The sequence below is a fragment of the Cataglyphis hispanica genome, chromosome 24 (assembly GCF_021464435.1).
Source record: "Cataglyphis hispanica isolate Lineage 1 chromosome 24, ULB_Chis1_1.0, whole genome shotgun sequence".
NCBI classification, from domain to species: domain Eukaryota; kingdom Metazoa; phylum Arthropoda; class Insecta; order Hymenoptera; family Formicidae; genus Cataglyphis; species Cataglyphis hispanica.
The window spans coordinates 4,265,056-4,279,177 of NC_065977.1; the positions used below are offsets into that span (position 1 = coordinate 4,265,056).

Sequence of the window (14,122 nt, forward strand, 5' to 3'; positions counted from 1 at the left end):
TGATAGCGATCCTATTCCACCAACATTTCCAACATGGTTTTACAATGAAATCGGCATCGATGTAAACAAAAATACGAATGAACTCATTAAACTAGAAAGTAGTTCCGTTCTATCTGACGTTTTACCTGAATGGGTTTACGATGAAGTTTATAATTTGCTATTTCTTGTACTCCCACACAGTCGCATGATAATAGCTGACGAACCGGCTAGTTTGTTGCGCGCTATTCCCGACAAACTCTTTGTCTATTGCGATATTTGTGAACCTTACATTACGGGCGATGTACAATCTCCTCTTCTGCGAATAGTCACGCACGATGCTCGAAACGATTACGCGTTTGCATCCACGCAGATAAAGCATTTCTCACCCGCGCAATACATAGCTCTGCGTCAAACGTGCTTTCGTACAATAGAAATAGATATAAGAGATCAGCTGGGGCAGAGTATACCATTCGAATTTGGAACGTTAACGGTGACATTGCACTTTAGACGTATCGAGTAAATATTACAAAAAAAAAAATTTATATCCACGACAACGGAAGAAAAAAATTTCGAACGTTAATGGATTATTATTCGATGTATCACGATGAATTACAAAATGGTGGTAGTTGGGGTGGCGGAATTCCGCGAGTTTTCGTTGGTTCGTCCTATCAACGCGGTCATGGCATCGGCAGTTTTCTCGGAGGATTATTCAGACGCGTACTACCCTATTTAAGTAGAGGCATACGGGCTGTGGGGAAAGAAGCTTTACGCGCCGGCGTTAATATAATCGACGATGTTGAAAATAATATGCCGTTTAAGGTAGCGGCCAAACATCGATTCGAAGAATCGCGCGACAATCTTAAAAGAAAGTTAAAGAAAAATAAGCAGTCTAATGAAAGGTTCGGGATATAAGACGGATGCGAAAATGCATGTAGCTCAGTTTCCTTTCGTCGGGCTCAATACGTGCATCGCTAAATCTGCGGGATCGCGTAAACGTCGCGGGACGTATAAGAAAAATTCGTCGAAGATCAAGACTCGCGGAAAGAAAAAAACCAATACGCGGTCATCGGGCAATAAGAGGAGGGGGAGGAAAAAAGCAGTGAAAAGGCTTAAGACATCCACGAAACGGCGTAAAATCGGTAGAAGCGCACCGTATCCGACATATTTTCTTAAACGCTCGTATAAATATAATCTTTGAAAACGGAAATTACAGCGACAAGAAAGTAAAATTTACGCTAATTAAAAAACATGTCCTTTCTTCATACGCATTCGAGCGAGTGTTTAAAGAGTGAACTCGACCTCTTCTCCTTACCACCCACGCAAACTAGTATCGAGAGTTCACAATGGATTCATTACAAACCCGTGACTTCGCTCTCGGACGACTCGCCGATAGAATTCGTCATTCCCGGTCACGGAGAAGAATATTTAGATCTCACGCACACCATGCTGAGTCTTCGCGTACGCGTAGAAACGTCAGGCGATTCCACAGGACACGTTACGGGAGTAGGCGGCAGCGCAACGACGGACAATGTAGGCCCCGTAAATCATTTACTTCATTCCATCTTCAATCAGATCGACGTGTATTTCAATCAAAAGCTCGTATCGCCGCCAAACAACGCTTACGCGTACCGCGCCTACATCGAGGCGTTGTTAAATTATTCTTCACCGCAAAAACTTCCCATCTAACCTCATGTCTATGGGACGCGGATACTCCCGGACGAATGGACGAACCGGTGGAATCAAAAACGGCAAATTCCGCTCTCGTGAGACGTGCTCATTACATACGAGGAGGACGGGCTCTAGATCTTATAGGCCATCTCCATTGTGATGTTTTCAATCAGGACAAATTTTTAATTAACGGTGTAGAAGTACGTTTGAGGCTCGTTCGTTCGAAAGATTCGTTCTGTCTTATGGATAGTAACGGTGCGTCGTCGAAAATTCATATACTGGATGCGAGTCTGCTAGTGAGAAGAGCGAAGATAAGCGCCGGATTATTGCTCGCACATGCAAGAATGCTGAGTAAAGTTACGGCCAAATATCCGCTCACGAGGGTCGAGGTTAAAACATTCACGATCCATAGCGGTGTTGTGGGCGAATCGTTAGATAATGTAATACTTGGTCAACTTCCGAAAAGAATAATAGTCGGTTTTGTCAATAATAAAGCATTTAACGGCGATAGAAAATTAAATCCGTTTAATTTCAAAAATTACGGCATAAATTTCTTCTCGCTGTACGTCGACGGCATGCAAATTCCCAGTAGACCGTTACAACCCGCTTTCTCGACAGAAGAATCGCTTTACGTCGAGGCTTATCAAACGCTCTTCACGGGAACAGGTATTCATTTTTTGAATGAAGGAAATTCTATAAGCAGAGATGATTATTCAAAGGGCTATACGCTATTCGCTTTTGATCTTACGCCCGACTTATCGGCTAATTATGCAGGACATTGGAATCTTGTGAAACATGGTAGTTTACGATTAGAAGTGCGATTTGAGAAGGCGCTCACCGAGACCGTTAACTGTATTATTTACGCAGAGTTTGATAATGTCATAGAAATTGACTCATCCCGGCAAGTCATTGTCAATTTTGCCGGTTAGATTTCCGTCGTTCTCTATAACGTAATACTCAAAAAATTTTCTCACAATTTTCCCCCACCACAAGCGATCAAAATCGCTAACATCAACGTGCAGCGTATCAAAAAACATGCAGTGCGGTAAAAAAGATTTCAGTTTCATTCGAGACACGAGTATCGCCTCTTCGCGAAGAGTTTAAAACTAGCTATCCAGAGCACACAGGTTTTCGCATTATGGATATAATCGTCGACATACAGGGTTTCCGTGATGCTCGGGCGAAATTTATCTCTAAAGAAGTTGCTGTTGTCGCCGTTGACGCGCCAATTGGACATTGGATTGTGATGCCCCCGCATTCGTTTGGCGAATTACCAGAAAATGTAAGACGACAAAATAATTGGCTCACGCGAAATTATCATGGTATTGAATGGTTCGACGGCGAAGCTAATCCGAAATATTTTACAACACATCTACGCGAAATAACAAGACATGGCCGATATATTTGTGTCAGAGGATGCGAAAAAGCAAGCTATTTGAGAAATTTACTCTCCAGAGATATATATATAATTGGAAGATATTTCCCCTGCATTTAAAAATCTAAAGTCGAGAGAAGCGCGTGGACGATATTATGGTTATCACGGATTTCGAAAATTCGGAATCTTTCATTGCGCATTACGCAACGCGAACAAATTAAAATGTTGGATACTCGAGCAAAATAATTTCGTCGACGGCATTGAGAACAACAGTACTCTAACTTGTCGCACTCCGGATAAATGTGAAATATCCTGTGACAAAAACGAGGAAATCAGTAATGCAGATGATATTTCTTATATCATAAATGAAAATATTAAAACGCTGTCAAATAGCGAAATAGAGAAAAAAGAAAATTTTGTGCGGCCGATTAAAAAAGAAAAAAAGGAAGAAGAAGAAGAAGAAAAATTTGAATTATCGACGTTGATAGATAAGAACAAAATCGAAACAACTACCATCTCCGCGCAAGCAGGCATGGAAGACTCGGAGATACAAGATGATCAAAACGAGAAACCGAAAGAAGTAAATACTGAAGTTATCGAATATATAATACCACTCGTACGCTTGCCGTCGAATCAAAAAAATGAACTCTCGCGAAATTTTACAAGCATTACGACACATCAATGCCAGACACGCGGGAGTTTATCCTGCCGACAGAGTCCCGAGGGTGTGGACACGGTCGACAACTATCGTCGCTAATACAGTCGAGCACAATCGTCCTGGAGAACATCGCCTTCTTCCTCGATGAGCATGGCACAGCCACCTACTTTGACAGCTACGGAATACCACCCTTGCACCCTGGATTTCTCCTTCGACTCCGCCGAAACTCCATTATTCATCACTGGAATACTTGACAATTGCAAGGAATTTTTTCGCAAACATTCGGAGACTATAGTTGCGTATTTTTATATTATATGTGCAATGGTTATGATCTTAATCGATTTCTTAGTCTTTTTACCGAAGATTGCGAACATAACGATCGTTTAATTGTACGGTTATTTCGTAAAATTTTTCTTTGCAAAAAAAGAAACAAATGAAACATTGTATGCTATGCGCTGTTACGTTTAAGAATGTAATTCAAATTGTAATGTTATAAAAAATACAATAGTGTCATATTTTAATTATATGTAAAATAATTATAAAAATAAATGTGAGATTTTTACTTAAATTGTTTGATTTTTTCATGCTTTCTTTTTTCGACGATATGACGTCATATTCCCCTACCACGTTACCTGTATTTTTCAAGACGCCACTATTATCACCATCCTGACATCCCCGCCATACGTCTACTTTTCTAATTCACTAAAATTGTTGGTTCCTCACTTATGCTTCGTACAATTCTAATTTGTTAAAATTTTGAAGAATCCCTTCCAAAAATCAGAATACGCCTTCGGAAAAAAATATAAAAAGAGAAGCCTTAGGATTTAGAGACACTTTCCTACAATCTTTGCTGGAGCTAGTTATCGTCTGGACATCTCTTAAAATTTACCGGAGAAATAATAAAAGTAAGTGTTTAATAATAAATTTTATTTGTTTTAATATTTTGCTTTTATTTTAATAACATTTATTAATTAATATTTTTGTCTTTTTTACGCAGTGAAAACTAGATCGGGTAAAGAATATTTTTATACCCCCGCTCCCAAACGATGCTGTCACGGGAGAAAAAACAAAATTCAACACATGAACGAGCCCGATGTCATTTTCATCGGGTGTTATAAAAAGGACATCGGGCGACTGCCTTCGGCGAGTGCTTTTCCAAGACCGTGCTACTCACCAGTATACATCCGGGATGGTTCACCACCGACATCCCCCTCATCGGATGTAACAATTATTTTGGAAGATATACCACCACAAATTCCTTTTAGTCACATCACCGACGGGGAATTATTAAGCATGGTCGAGAAGGCCTTCGCCGAAGCATAAAAAAATTTTAATGTAAAAAAAAAAAAATAAAAAAAATAAGAAAACAAAAATTGTACAAAACATTTTTGTGTAAATAAAATTTATTTATTAATCTTAAATATTAACTGAAAACGTTCAATTTTTTCCTTTTCTTCTTTCTTCTTTCCTTCCTAGACTCTGCGGCGCCATAGCTCTTGGTGTTCACTACCATACAGATATATAATAGATAAATAATTTCTCATATTCAATTCTTCTCGATTCTCACACTTTTATCGATGTATATAATAACTTGCGAATTCCCATATTTTCCGTCCATTAAGAGTTAACATCTTTTTGTAAATACTATAAATATTATATTTAGCTGTAAGAAAATTGTACAAAACATTTCTGTAGCGTAAATAAAAATGTTATTTATCTTAAATATTACCTGAAAACGTTCAATTTTTTCCTTTTCTCTCCTTCCTTCTTTCCTTCCTAGACTCTGCGGCGCCATAGCTCTTGGTGTTCACTATCATACAGATATATAATAGATAAATAATTTCTCATATTCGATTCTTCTCGATTCTCACACTTTTATCGATGTATATAATAACTTGCGAATTCCCATATTTTCCGTCCATTAAGAGTTAACATCTTTTTGTAAATACTATAAATATTATATTTAGCTGTAAGAAAATTGTACAAAACATTTCTGTAGCGTAAATAAAAATGTTATTTATCTTAAATATTACCTGAAAACGTCCAATTTTTTCCTTTTCTCTCCTTCCTTCTTTCCTTCCTAGACTCTGCGGCGCCATAGCTCTTTCAATCTCCGATAGCGTATCGCCTTCGATGACGACATCGCGTCTACCTGCGTTGCATGACTCGACCGGCGCGGACAATCATGTCCGATCATGAACGCTTCGTATTTCGTTTGTATACCTTGATATCTGATAATTCCGCACTAGACGATTTTTCTTTTTTCAGCAAGAAGGAGAGACACGGGCGACACGCTCGCTGCAATTCGAAGTTTTTCCGTAAGGACGGTCGAAGGCGAGAGATACCGTATGTCATGCGATATTTTTCGATTTTCCACAGGGCTGGGGGGAGAAGGAGGAGGAGGAGGAGGAGAGGAATGCAATGGGACATCTCTACTGTCTTCGGCGGCCGATATTTTACCGGCTGCTGACACCTCGGACATCTTGTCGACTTTCTCTCTCTCTCACTCTATTTTCTCTCTCGTTTTTCCAGCTCGTCGGAACCAATCAAACAGCCGGCCACTATAGGACAAACCAATCGGAGCGCTCGGTCGCCGGGCCGGAGAGACCTACTCTTCGCTTAAATGCCCCATCTAACTCTCACTCTTGTAAGATTTCAGTTAGCCCACCGCACTAGGACCCCGACCAGAAAAGCAGAGGACCCAGGTTCCAGCCCGAGTATTTCCAGCCCAGGAAAAAATAAAAAATAAAAAAAACTGCCTCGTGCACGTCCACTCCCCCCACTCTTAAAAAAATTTTAAAATTAAAAAATCGCCTCGTGGACGTCCACGAGTCCCCACTCTTTTTTTCTCAGGTACCTGCCCAGGGGGACAGGGGGGGGAGGGATCACAGCGGGGGGCTGGCGCCAAGGGGGAAAGGGGGGGACATTCCTGTCTCACTATAGTGGCCCCTATACTACTCACATTTCTATTATGATCAATCTCCACACCATCGAGTTTGTATTGAATCTCATCGAACATGAACGCGATACAATTATTTCCTAGTGCCACATCAGACCCTTCGTCTAGTTTGTTTATCGTTAATTTTCTCTCGATGTATAGAAAACTCATACAGCGTATACAGATCCTATTGTTATATAGGTATTTGTATCTCGTCGCTGTGCTCAAACATCGTGTTGGTGTACGGGTTATACGTGTGAGTCTCGAGCTTGACGATACGATCATCAAAGACCGGCTCGCCTCCAATGTTAAGGACATCGGTCATGTTTTCTCAGATATTTCGTACCGCAAAGCACAAAAATTGTAAAAATTTAACGTTTGTAGCGTTGAGCTTCTTTCTTGTCTTTTTAGCGCAACTTAATGATGATGATGATGATGATGATGATGATGATCGAATGATATCATCAATCGGTATCGTAAAGATATTATTATCTCTCGCCTGCTTCGAGTCGTTCAACACGAGCATCTCATGTGTCGCACGTTAATTTTGTCGCCGTCGTATGTGCAATCTGATGGTGATCTCTTCTCCTCGAAAATCGAGCAATCATCCGTTTTGATCCGCGACGCGTCTCATTAGATTCGTAATGCTCCGCGCGATGATCGGCAAGTAAATGATCTGCGCCGGTGTCTCCGATATCTTATATCCTGGTGGCACACTCGGGGAAAATTCATGTATCGTATGAACGCGTTTGTCGTTACTGTACGCACCCACGGTCACGTTACACTCTATGAGGATAATGTTTACGTTGATGATATTAATCGGCACGTCCGATTGATGCCACTGTCTCGGCTGCAATGTGCGGTTTGAGAATCTCAATAACAATCCGATGTTATTGGGTTTATTAAAGTTTACTCTGAAAACTCACTTGATCTCGCTATTCATCGTATTGTAATTAGCACGGAGTACTATCGGGTATTCTACAGCCTCGTCCTCGTCACCGTTCGCTCGAATGGTCTCCTCTCCCAACGGGATATCAACGCGTTTATCGAAACGATTGCCGGAGCGAATTACACGTCGCGGGCGTTTCCGTAAAATTGCACGTTTTAAAAATTCATATATGGCATGTATCTCGTACGATCCCTCGGGAATCGTAATTTCCGTGTCATTCTCATCAAAATAAAATTTATTATTCGAGGAATTTACGTTCGGCACCGTATGATAAGTCTCAAAATTTGTTAGACCGAGCTCGTAGTCACTGTCGCTCAAATCCAAGGCTGGATGGTTATGTGCCGCGAGGACGCTATTCTTCCCGGTCAGCGTGAATGTCATAGACATGTCGGCAAAGCTGTTTAACGAATACTGCGTCTTAATGGCGCATCGTCAGGCTTTAAATTTGCATGCATTGACCGTTCGGAGAAACTGTAGGCACAATTGTTCGCAAATGCTCTGATTGTAAGTTTGAAAAGATATGCGATTGTATTCAATCTTTGTCACGTTCCGCCCGAAATATCGTACCAATTCATTCGGTGGATTCGAAGATTACCAAAACTGTCGAAATATATAGCGCGATTCTCCCTCTTTGCGTAGGCCACCTAATGAGTACCAGGGCCCGCTGCATTGTCCAGATTTATGATACCGCTCTCGTTTCGACGTATATCACCGATCGGTAACGAGTCACGCATGAAAACACCTCTAAAGAATGGTATACGCATACGCATACGTTTCGCCAGTTGTTCTAATTGTATGTTCGTCACACCCCTGGGCATATTTAACACCTCTTTGACGTTTTTTTTTCTTCGTTACTACTACCTATCCACGTTTGTACGGGCCAAGATACAATCCATCTCCATATTTGTATGCAGCGAGATAGTCCGTGACCTTCCATCGCGCGATTGTGACGTTGCAGCTCCTCCAGCTGATGCCGCGCGGATTTGCTGTCGCTCACCGCCTTTGCCACACCAGCCGCTCAAGGATCCGAGTGCGCCCAACATCGGTAGAATCGGCAATACACCACCTCGTTTCGCTGTTGGAAGTATACGTTTTTTCGTCGGCTTTTTCCTCGTAGTCATCGTTTCCTCGTCTTTGTTTTCGTCTTCATACCCATACCTATACCGATTTTTGTCTTGGCTTTCATCGCTGCCCATCAACTGTGGCTGCGGCTCTCTCACCGAGAGTCGAATCTTTCGCAACGATGCGTCTTCGCGCTCTCTTGGCAAGTATTCTGTCAGCCACGTGTCTCTCGATAAGATTATTGTTCCGAAAGTATGCTATATCGTGCTCTCGGCACGCTGCGTCAAGTGAATTTATACCCTGATCGCCTCTCGCCAATCATTTTTCCAAATGAGTACCTGGACCGCAAAACTGATAGCCTAGGATATGTAACTCGAAAGGAAGGGCGTTTATCGCGCGATTTAATAGGCTTCTACCTATTTTCGTTGACATTCGATGCAATCTTTTATCAACGGTGTTGGGCCGTCGATGTGCGTTTGCTGCCACGGTTGATTGTAATGTTCGTAACAGTGACGATATTGAACCTCCAAATCCGCCTTTATATGTTTCGAAAGCTTGTCCCACAGATAATGGACGTGATCGCCGTACATTCGCAGTAGAACGGCTTTCGGCACAAATTGTAACTGTTCCGTGCTTAAATCACAAATATCGGAAGGTCTCGATAGCAGGATGAACATTTTTACAACTAAACGATTCGCGGATCCGCGCATTTATAAATAGGTGCTCGTTCCAGCATTCCTCTCAGTCAGCAGTGTGAAAATGAGATTCGTGCAACAAACATTGACGATAATCAAAGTGACGAATTGTGACGACAAATTACAATCAATGGGGGACGATGCGGAGAAGCGCAAGCATGGTACGATGCTACCGACTACTATACGCGGTATCATTTGCGGTCCTTCGAATTGCGGTAAAACCAATGTGTGTTGATAAGTTTGATAGAAAGTTCACACGGTGTACGTTTCGAGAACATGTATGTGTATTCGAAATCGCTTCAACAGCCGAAATATCGATATCTAGAGAATTTATTGACATCGATCGACGAAATTGGTTATTTTACATACTCCAACAACAGTGACGTCATTCCGCCAAGTGAGGCGCGTCCAAATTTAATCTTTGTGTTCGATGACATGGCATGCAATAAGCAAGATGCGGTGAGAGTACTTCTCAATAGGTCGGCACTTGAGCGTCGATTGTTTCTATCTCTATCAAACGTACGCGAGAATACCTAAACATCTGATACGCGATAATGCGAACTTACTGATCTTGTTTAAACAGGATGGTACTAACCTGAAACCTGTGTACAACGTGAACACCGACATGTCGTACAATGAATTTTGTACGTTATATCGCGATTGTTGGCAGCACAAGAACGGATTTGTAGTGACAAGGACAGCTCGCTCAATGATGGTCGATACAGAAAAAGATTTAACGTGTTCGCGATACCGCAAAACGATTAGTCGCTGCCGATATCTCATCAGGGTAAAACGTGATCGACACTTTGTTTTTCCGCGATGGTTGCAACCGATAGGAGCGAAGATATTCGTGAGCGCGAGAAGATTGCGAAGGAAATTGCGATAACGAGCGAATCGATTCGCAAGAAACATCGCGCTTTGAAGACCGGTAAGATCGAGGAGGATATCATGTTGGACAGGCATTTTAAACCTCTCATCGAACCGCTACAAAAGATCGTCGATAACTCTAGCTCGATCGTGGTGAAGAATGAGTCGGAGAGTAACGCTGATGCGAAAATGAAACGTTACCTATCAAGCGGTACAAGAAGGAGGAAGATGAGGAAAAGGAGCAGGATGCGACACCGAAAAAGAGGAAACGATCGGATCGCTCACCAACATCGCATAAATCGAAACGATCGGATGTTTTACTGAATGAACCGCCGATAACATCTACACCAACCGCGACAACGAGAATCGTGCAATCTACGATATCCGAATCACTCGCGAGCGAAGATGTTTTCGAAGCCACGGACGACTCACTCGTAACGTCCGTTCGAAATCAATTGCAAACGTCGGAAGGTCAAGAAATGTTGCGAGAGCACTTGGGGTTACTGGGACAAAAATATACATGGGTGCTCTCTTCGGTGGCGATGAAAAAAATGAGATCGATCACGTATACGGGATATATTTCGACAAGAATAAAATGATGCTTGGTAACAAACGATTCGATATTAATAAAGATGACTCTATAATAATAGACAAAGTGAGGTACATTGGTACACCAGGATTGTACGAGTTGATCTTTAAGAGAATGCCCGATGATATCATTTACACGGAGGATGATATGCAGAAATACAAGAGCATATTATTGGCAACGAGCGCGCATAGACGCAATTACGATGCGCAAGGCCAATTACGGAGTAACAGGAGATACAAATATACACAAATAATCGCACCTTTGATGTCGATCGAATCAAAAAAGAAAAAATTTGGAGAAGGAATATTCATGTCTCGCGAGATGACGCTAACCGATAACAAGATCGACTATGTGCACTGGGATGATCCCAACGAGCTGGTGGATCGTCTACGATTGCTCGATGCTTCGCGTCGAGCTGGCCACAACGCCCACGATAATGAGATCCTGTCGATCATTGAGAAACTTCGAGAAGATGGCATTATTATAAATGGTATCTCGACAAAACTAATCAATCGATCGATTAACGTCACTCGCATCGGTAATGCATATTAATAAATTTGGGACATCCGAGCAGAAAAGGGACGTGACGAATGTCTTTTCGTACCGTCAAGACCGTTATAACGGCAAACTGATGACAGAGAACGACTATTAAATGATAGAAATAAAACGGAAATTAAACGGAAAAAAACGACTGTTTGAATGGTTAAAAAAAATGTTTGAGATATTATAAAACATAATATAATTTCTTTGCATATATTATTACACGCTGACCAGTTAAAAACATGGCACCGTTAAAATCCGATAAAAATATGAAGAGAAGCTACGACTCGTCGAGGAACTGCATGCTGCGGCGAGAAGAAATTTTCCTCGAAGACACGTCATAGTGCAGGGATACGATGACCTGTGGAAGGCTAACATCGTCGAGATGCGTCCGTATTCGCGTTTCAACAGAGGCCACCATTACATACTTACCATCATTGACATGTGCTGAGCAAGTACGTGTGGGCCGTACCGCTCAAGAGTAAAGGTGGAAGCGAGACGGCTAATGCTGAGATAATTCGAGATAGTAAGAGATGTCCGAGAAACATGCAAACCGATATGGGGAAGGAATTTTACAACACCGACGTGCAACGCCTCATGAGAAAACATGACATCAATCATTATTCAACGTATTCAGTATTGAAGTCGTCGAACGATTCAATCGCACCTTAAAGAAAAACATGTGGAAAATGTTTACGCTCAATGGAACTTACAAATGGGTGGATGAGTTGCCGCGACTCGTGTCGGATTACAACGCGCGCAAGAATCGAACGATCGGTATGCGACCTGTCGATGTTACCCCCGCGATCGCCGAAAGACTCTTGACTACGATGTACAGCGCGATAAAGATAGCGGGTCTGGCAAAGTTCAAAGTAGGTGACTCGGTATGCGTTAGCAAATACAAGACGATTCTTGAAAAAGGTTATACACCGAATTGGACCACCGAGGTGTTTAAGATTATTAAAGTGCAGCATACTAACCCCGTAACTTATCTACTCGAGGACTATCGTAAGAAATCTATCGCTGGAGCATTCTACGAGCATGAGTTGCACCGCGCAAATTATCCGGACGTGTATCTCGTGGAAAAAGTACTGCGCAAGAGAGGTGACGAGGTTTACGTGAAATGGTTGGGTTGAGGATTCGATGGATCGCACAATTCTTGGATACACAAGGACAATGTAATTTAATTCACATACAAACTGCATTTTATTTTTAACATATAAAAAAAATAAAATATGATACATATAAAGAATCTGAAATATGTAAAAATATATGTAAGATGTATACAGCATATAAAATATAAAAGAAAAATAAATATAAAAGTATATTTCTTTTATTTTCCTGCTTTGATAGTCAACAGTATAATACATTGTGTTACATACATATACATACATGTATATACACATACACGCATGCATGCACTATATTACATTATGTTACATTATGTTACATTATATTACATTACATTATAAGAGTATTCGGTAATGTCCCCATGGGAACGTGTCGGCCGTTTCGGGTACGATATACCGCTTGTCATCGTACTCAGAGCAATTTTTGTCTCGCGGATGGTATATACTTCATGCAATTTTGACCCTATTTTGACATGATGCTGTCGAGTCATTTCAATCTCTTCGTGAAGGCATTTCGTGTAATCGTCAAAAGTTATAGCACGCGCAACGACGTTACTCTTGACGCCTTTAACTTTTTTCGTATCCTTTTTACCATCTACTCGTAACGCGTACATTTTTGCTCTAAGTCCAACGAATACGGTCATGATGGCGCCATTATTTTCGTCTTTCATTAAACCCGGTACTTTTTTATTTACAAGCTGTATATCGTACGCGTTGTTAGCCGAATAATTGCTCGTGTCAAATCTATTGATAACACGTTTCATGTTTTCATATATATCGTCGCATTTAATGTAATAAATTAAACTATCTGTATCGATGTACATGACTTTACAATTGTCGCGATATAACGGTAACATGTATTCGTGATGAAATTCATACAAACACACTTTCGATATATCAAGTATGCACATACCGACGCAGATTGGTTTATTGAATATTACCTCAAGTTTGCGCAGTTCAACGGGGACTAAATTTTCTGAAAACACGCTTCTACTGTGAAAATTCGGTTTTGCGATCATTGCCTCCGCGCCGTATCGTCCGTCCCACTTCGTTAATAATTTTACATTAACATGATTGCGCACGTTTTCCATAGTTTTACCGAATACCGCGTTATTCATTAATTTATATAAATTTTTTTCAAAATTGTTTGTCGCGCTCATTCTAAATCAGGTATTGAATTCAATGTAATCGCAAAGCCATGCGGATTGAGTAAATTGCAATACGCGATGTATTTTTGTGACGCGAAGACCATGACGTGTACACTGCTGCAGGTTGCGATGGTGTATGACATACCGTTTTTTATCGCATAGAGTCGCGAGGAGCTTGTCCTCTCGCTTACTTGGAGGTTTATCGCATATCGGGCAAAACGGTAGATCAGCGTGCGCGTCATGTTTACTTTGCAGATCTACTACTCAAGATCGATCTCGAGAATATAACCTGTTGGCGAATCCGAAGCGATCGCGCTATTGTTAAAATCAGAGATGTCATCGACCCATTCGCCGAAAGGTGACGGTTGACACATCACCCAACCGTATAAGTTATTTACATCGAAATACATCAAATACGATGAAGATTTCGATGGATCGTACGACTGCATATACTTGTTATTAGCATGCGCGTATCTGCCGGAACATTGACTTAAATCGCCGCGTATTCCTCGTTCGATAAACAT

The 14,122-nt window shown here is 41.3% G+C and overlaps 1 protein-coding gene across 1 annotated transcript; it reads right to left on the minus strand.

Annotated features, from left to right (window-relative positions):
* Nucleotides 1-12,670: 12,670 nt before the first annotated feature.
* On the minus strand, nt 12,671-13,761 carry LOC126858215 (uncharacterized). Its single transcript, XM_050608365.1, has one exon. The coding sequence runs from the start codon at nt 13,608-13,610 to the stop codon at nt 12,777-12,779; it is 834 nt and encodes a 277-aa protein (XP_050464322.1). The 5' UTR covers nt 13,611-13,761; the 3' UTR covers nt 12,671-12,776.
* Nucleotides 13,762-14,122: the final 361 nt, after the last annotated feature.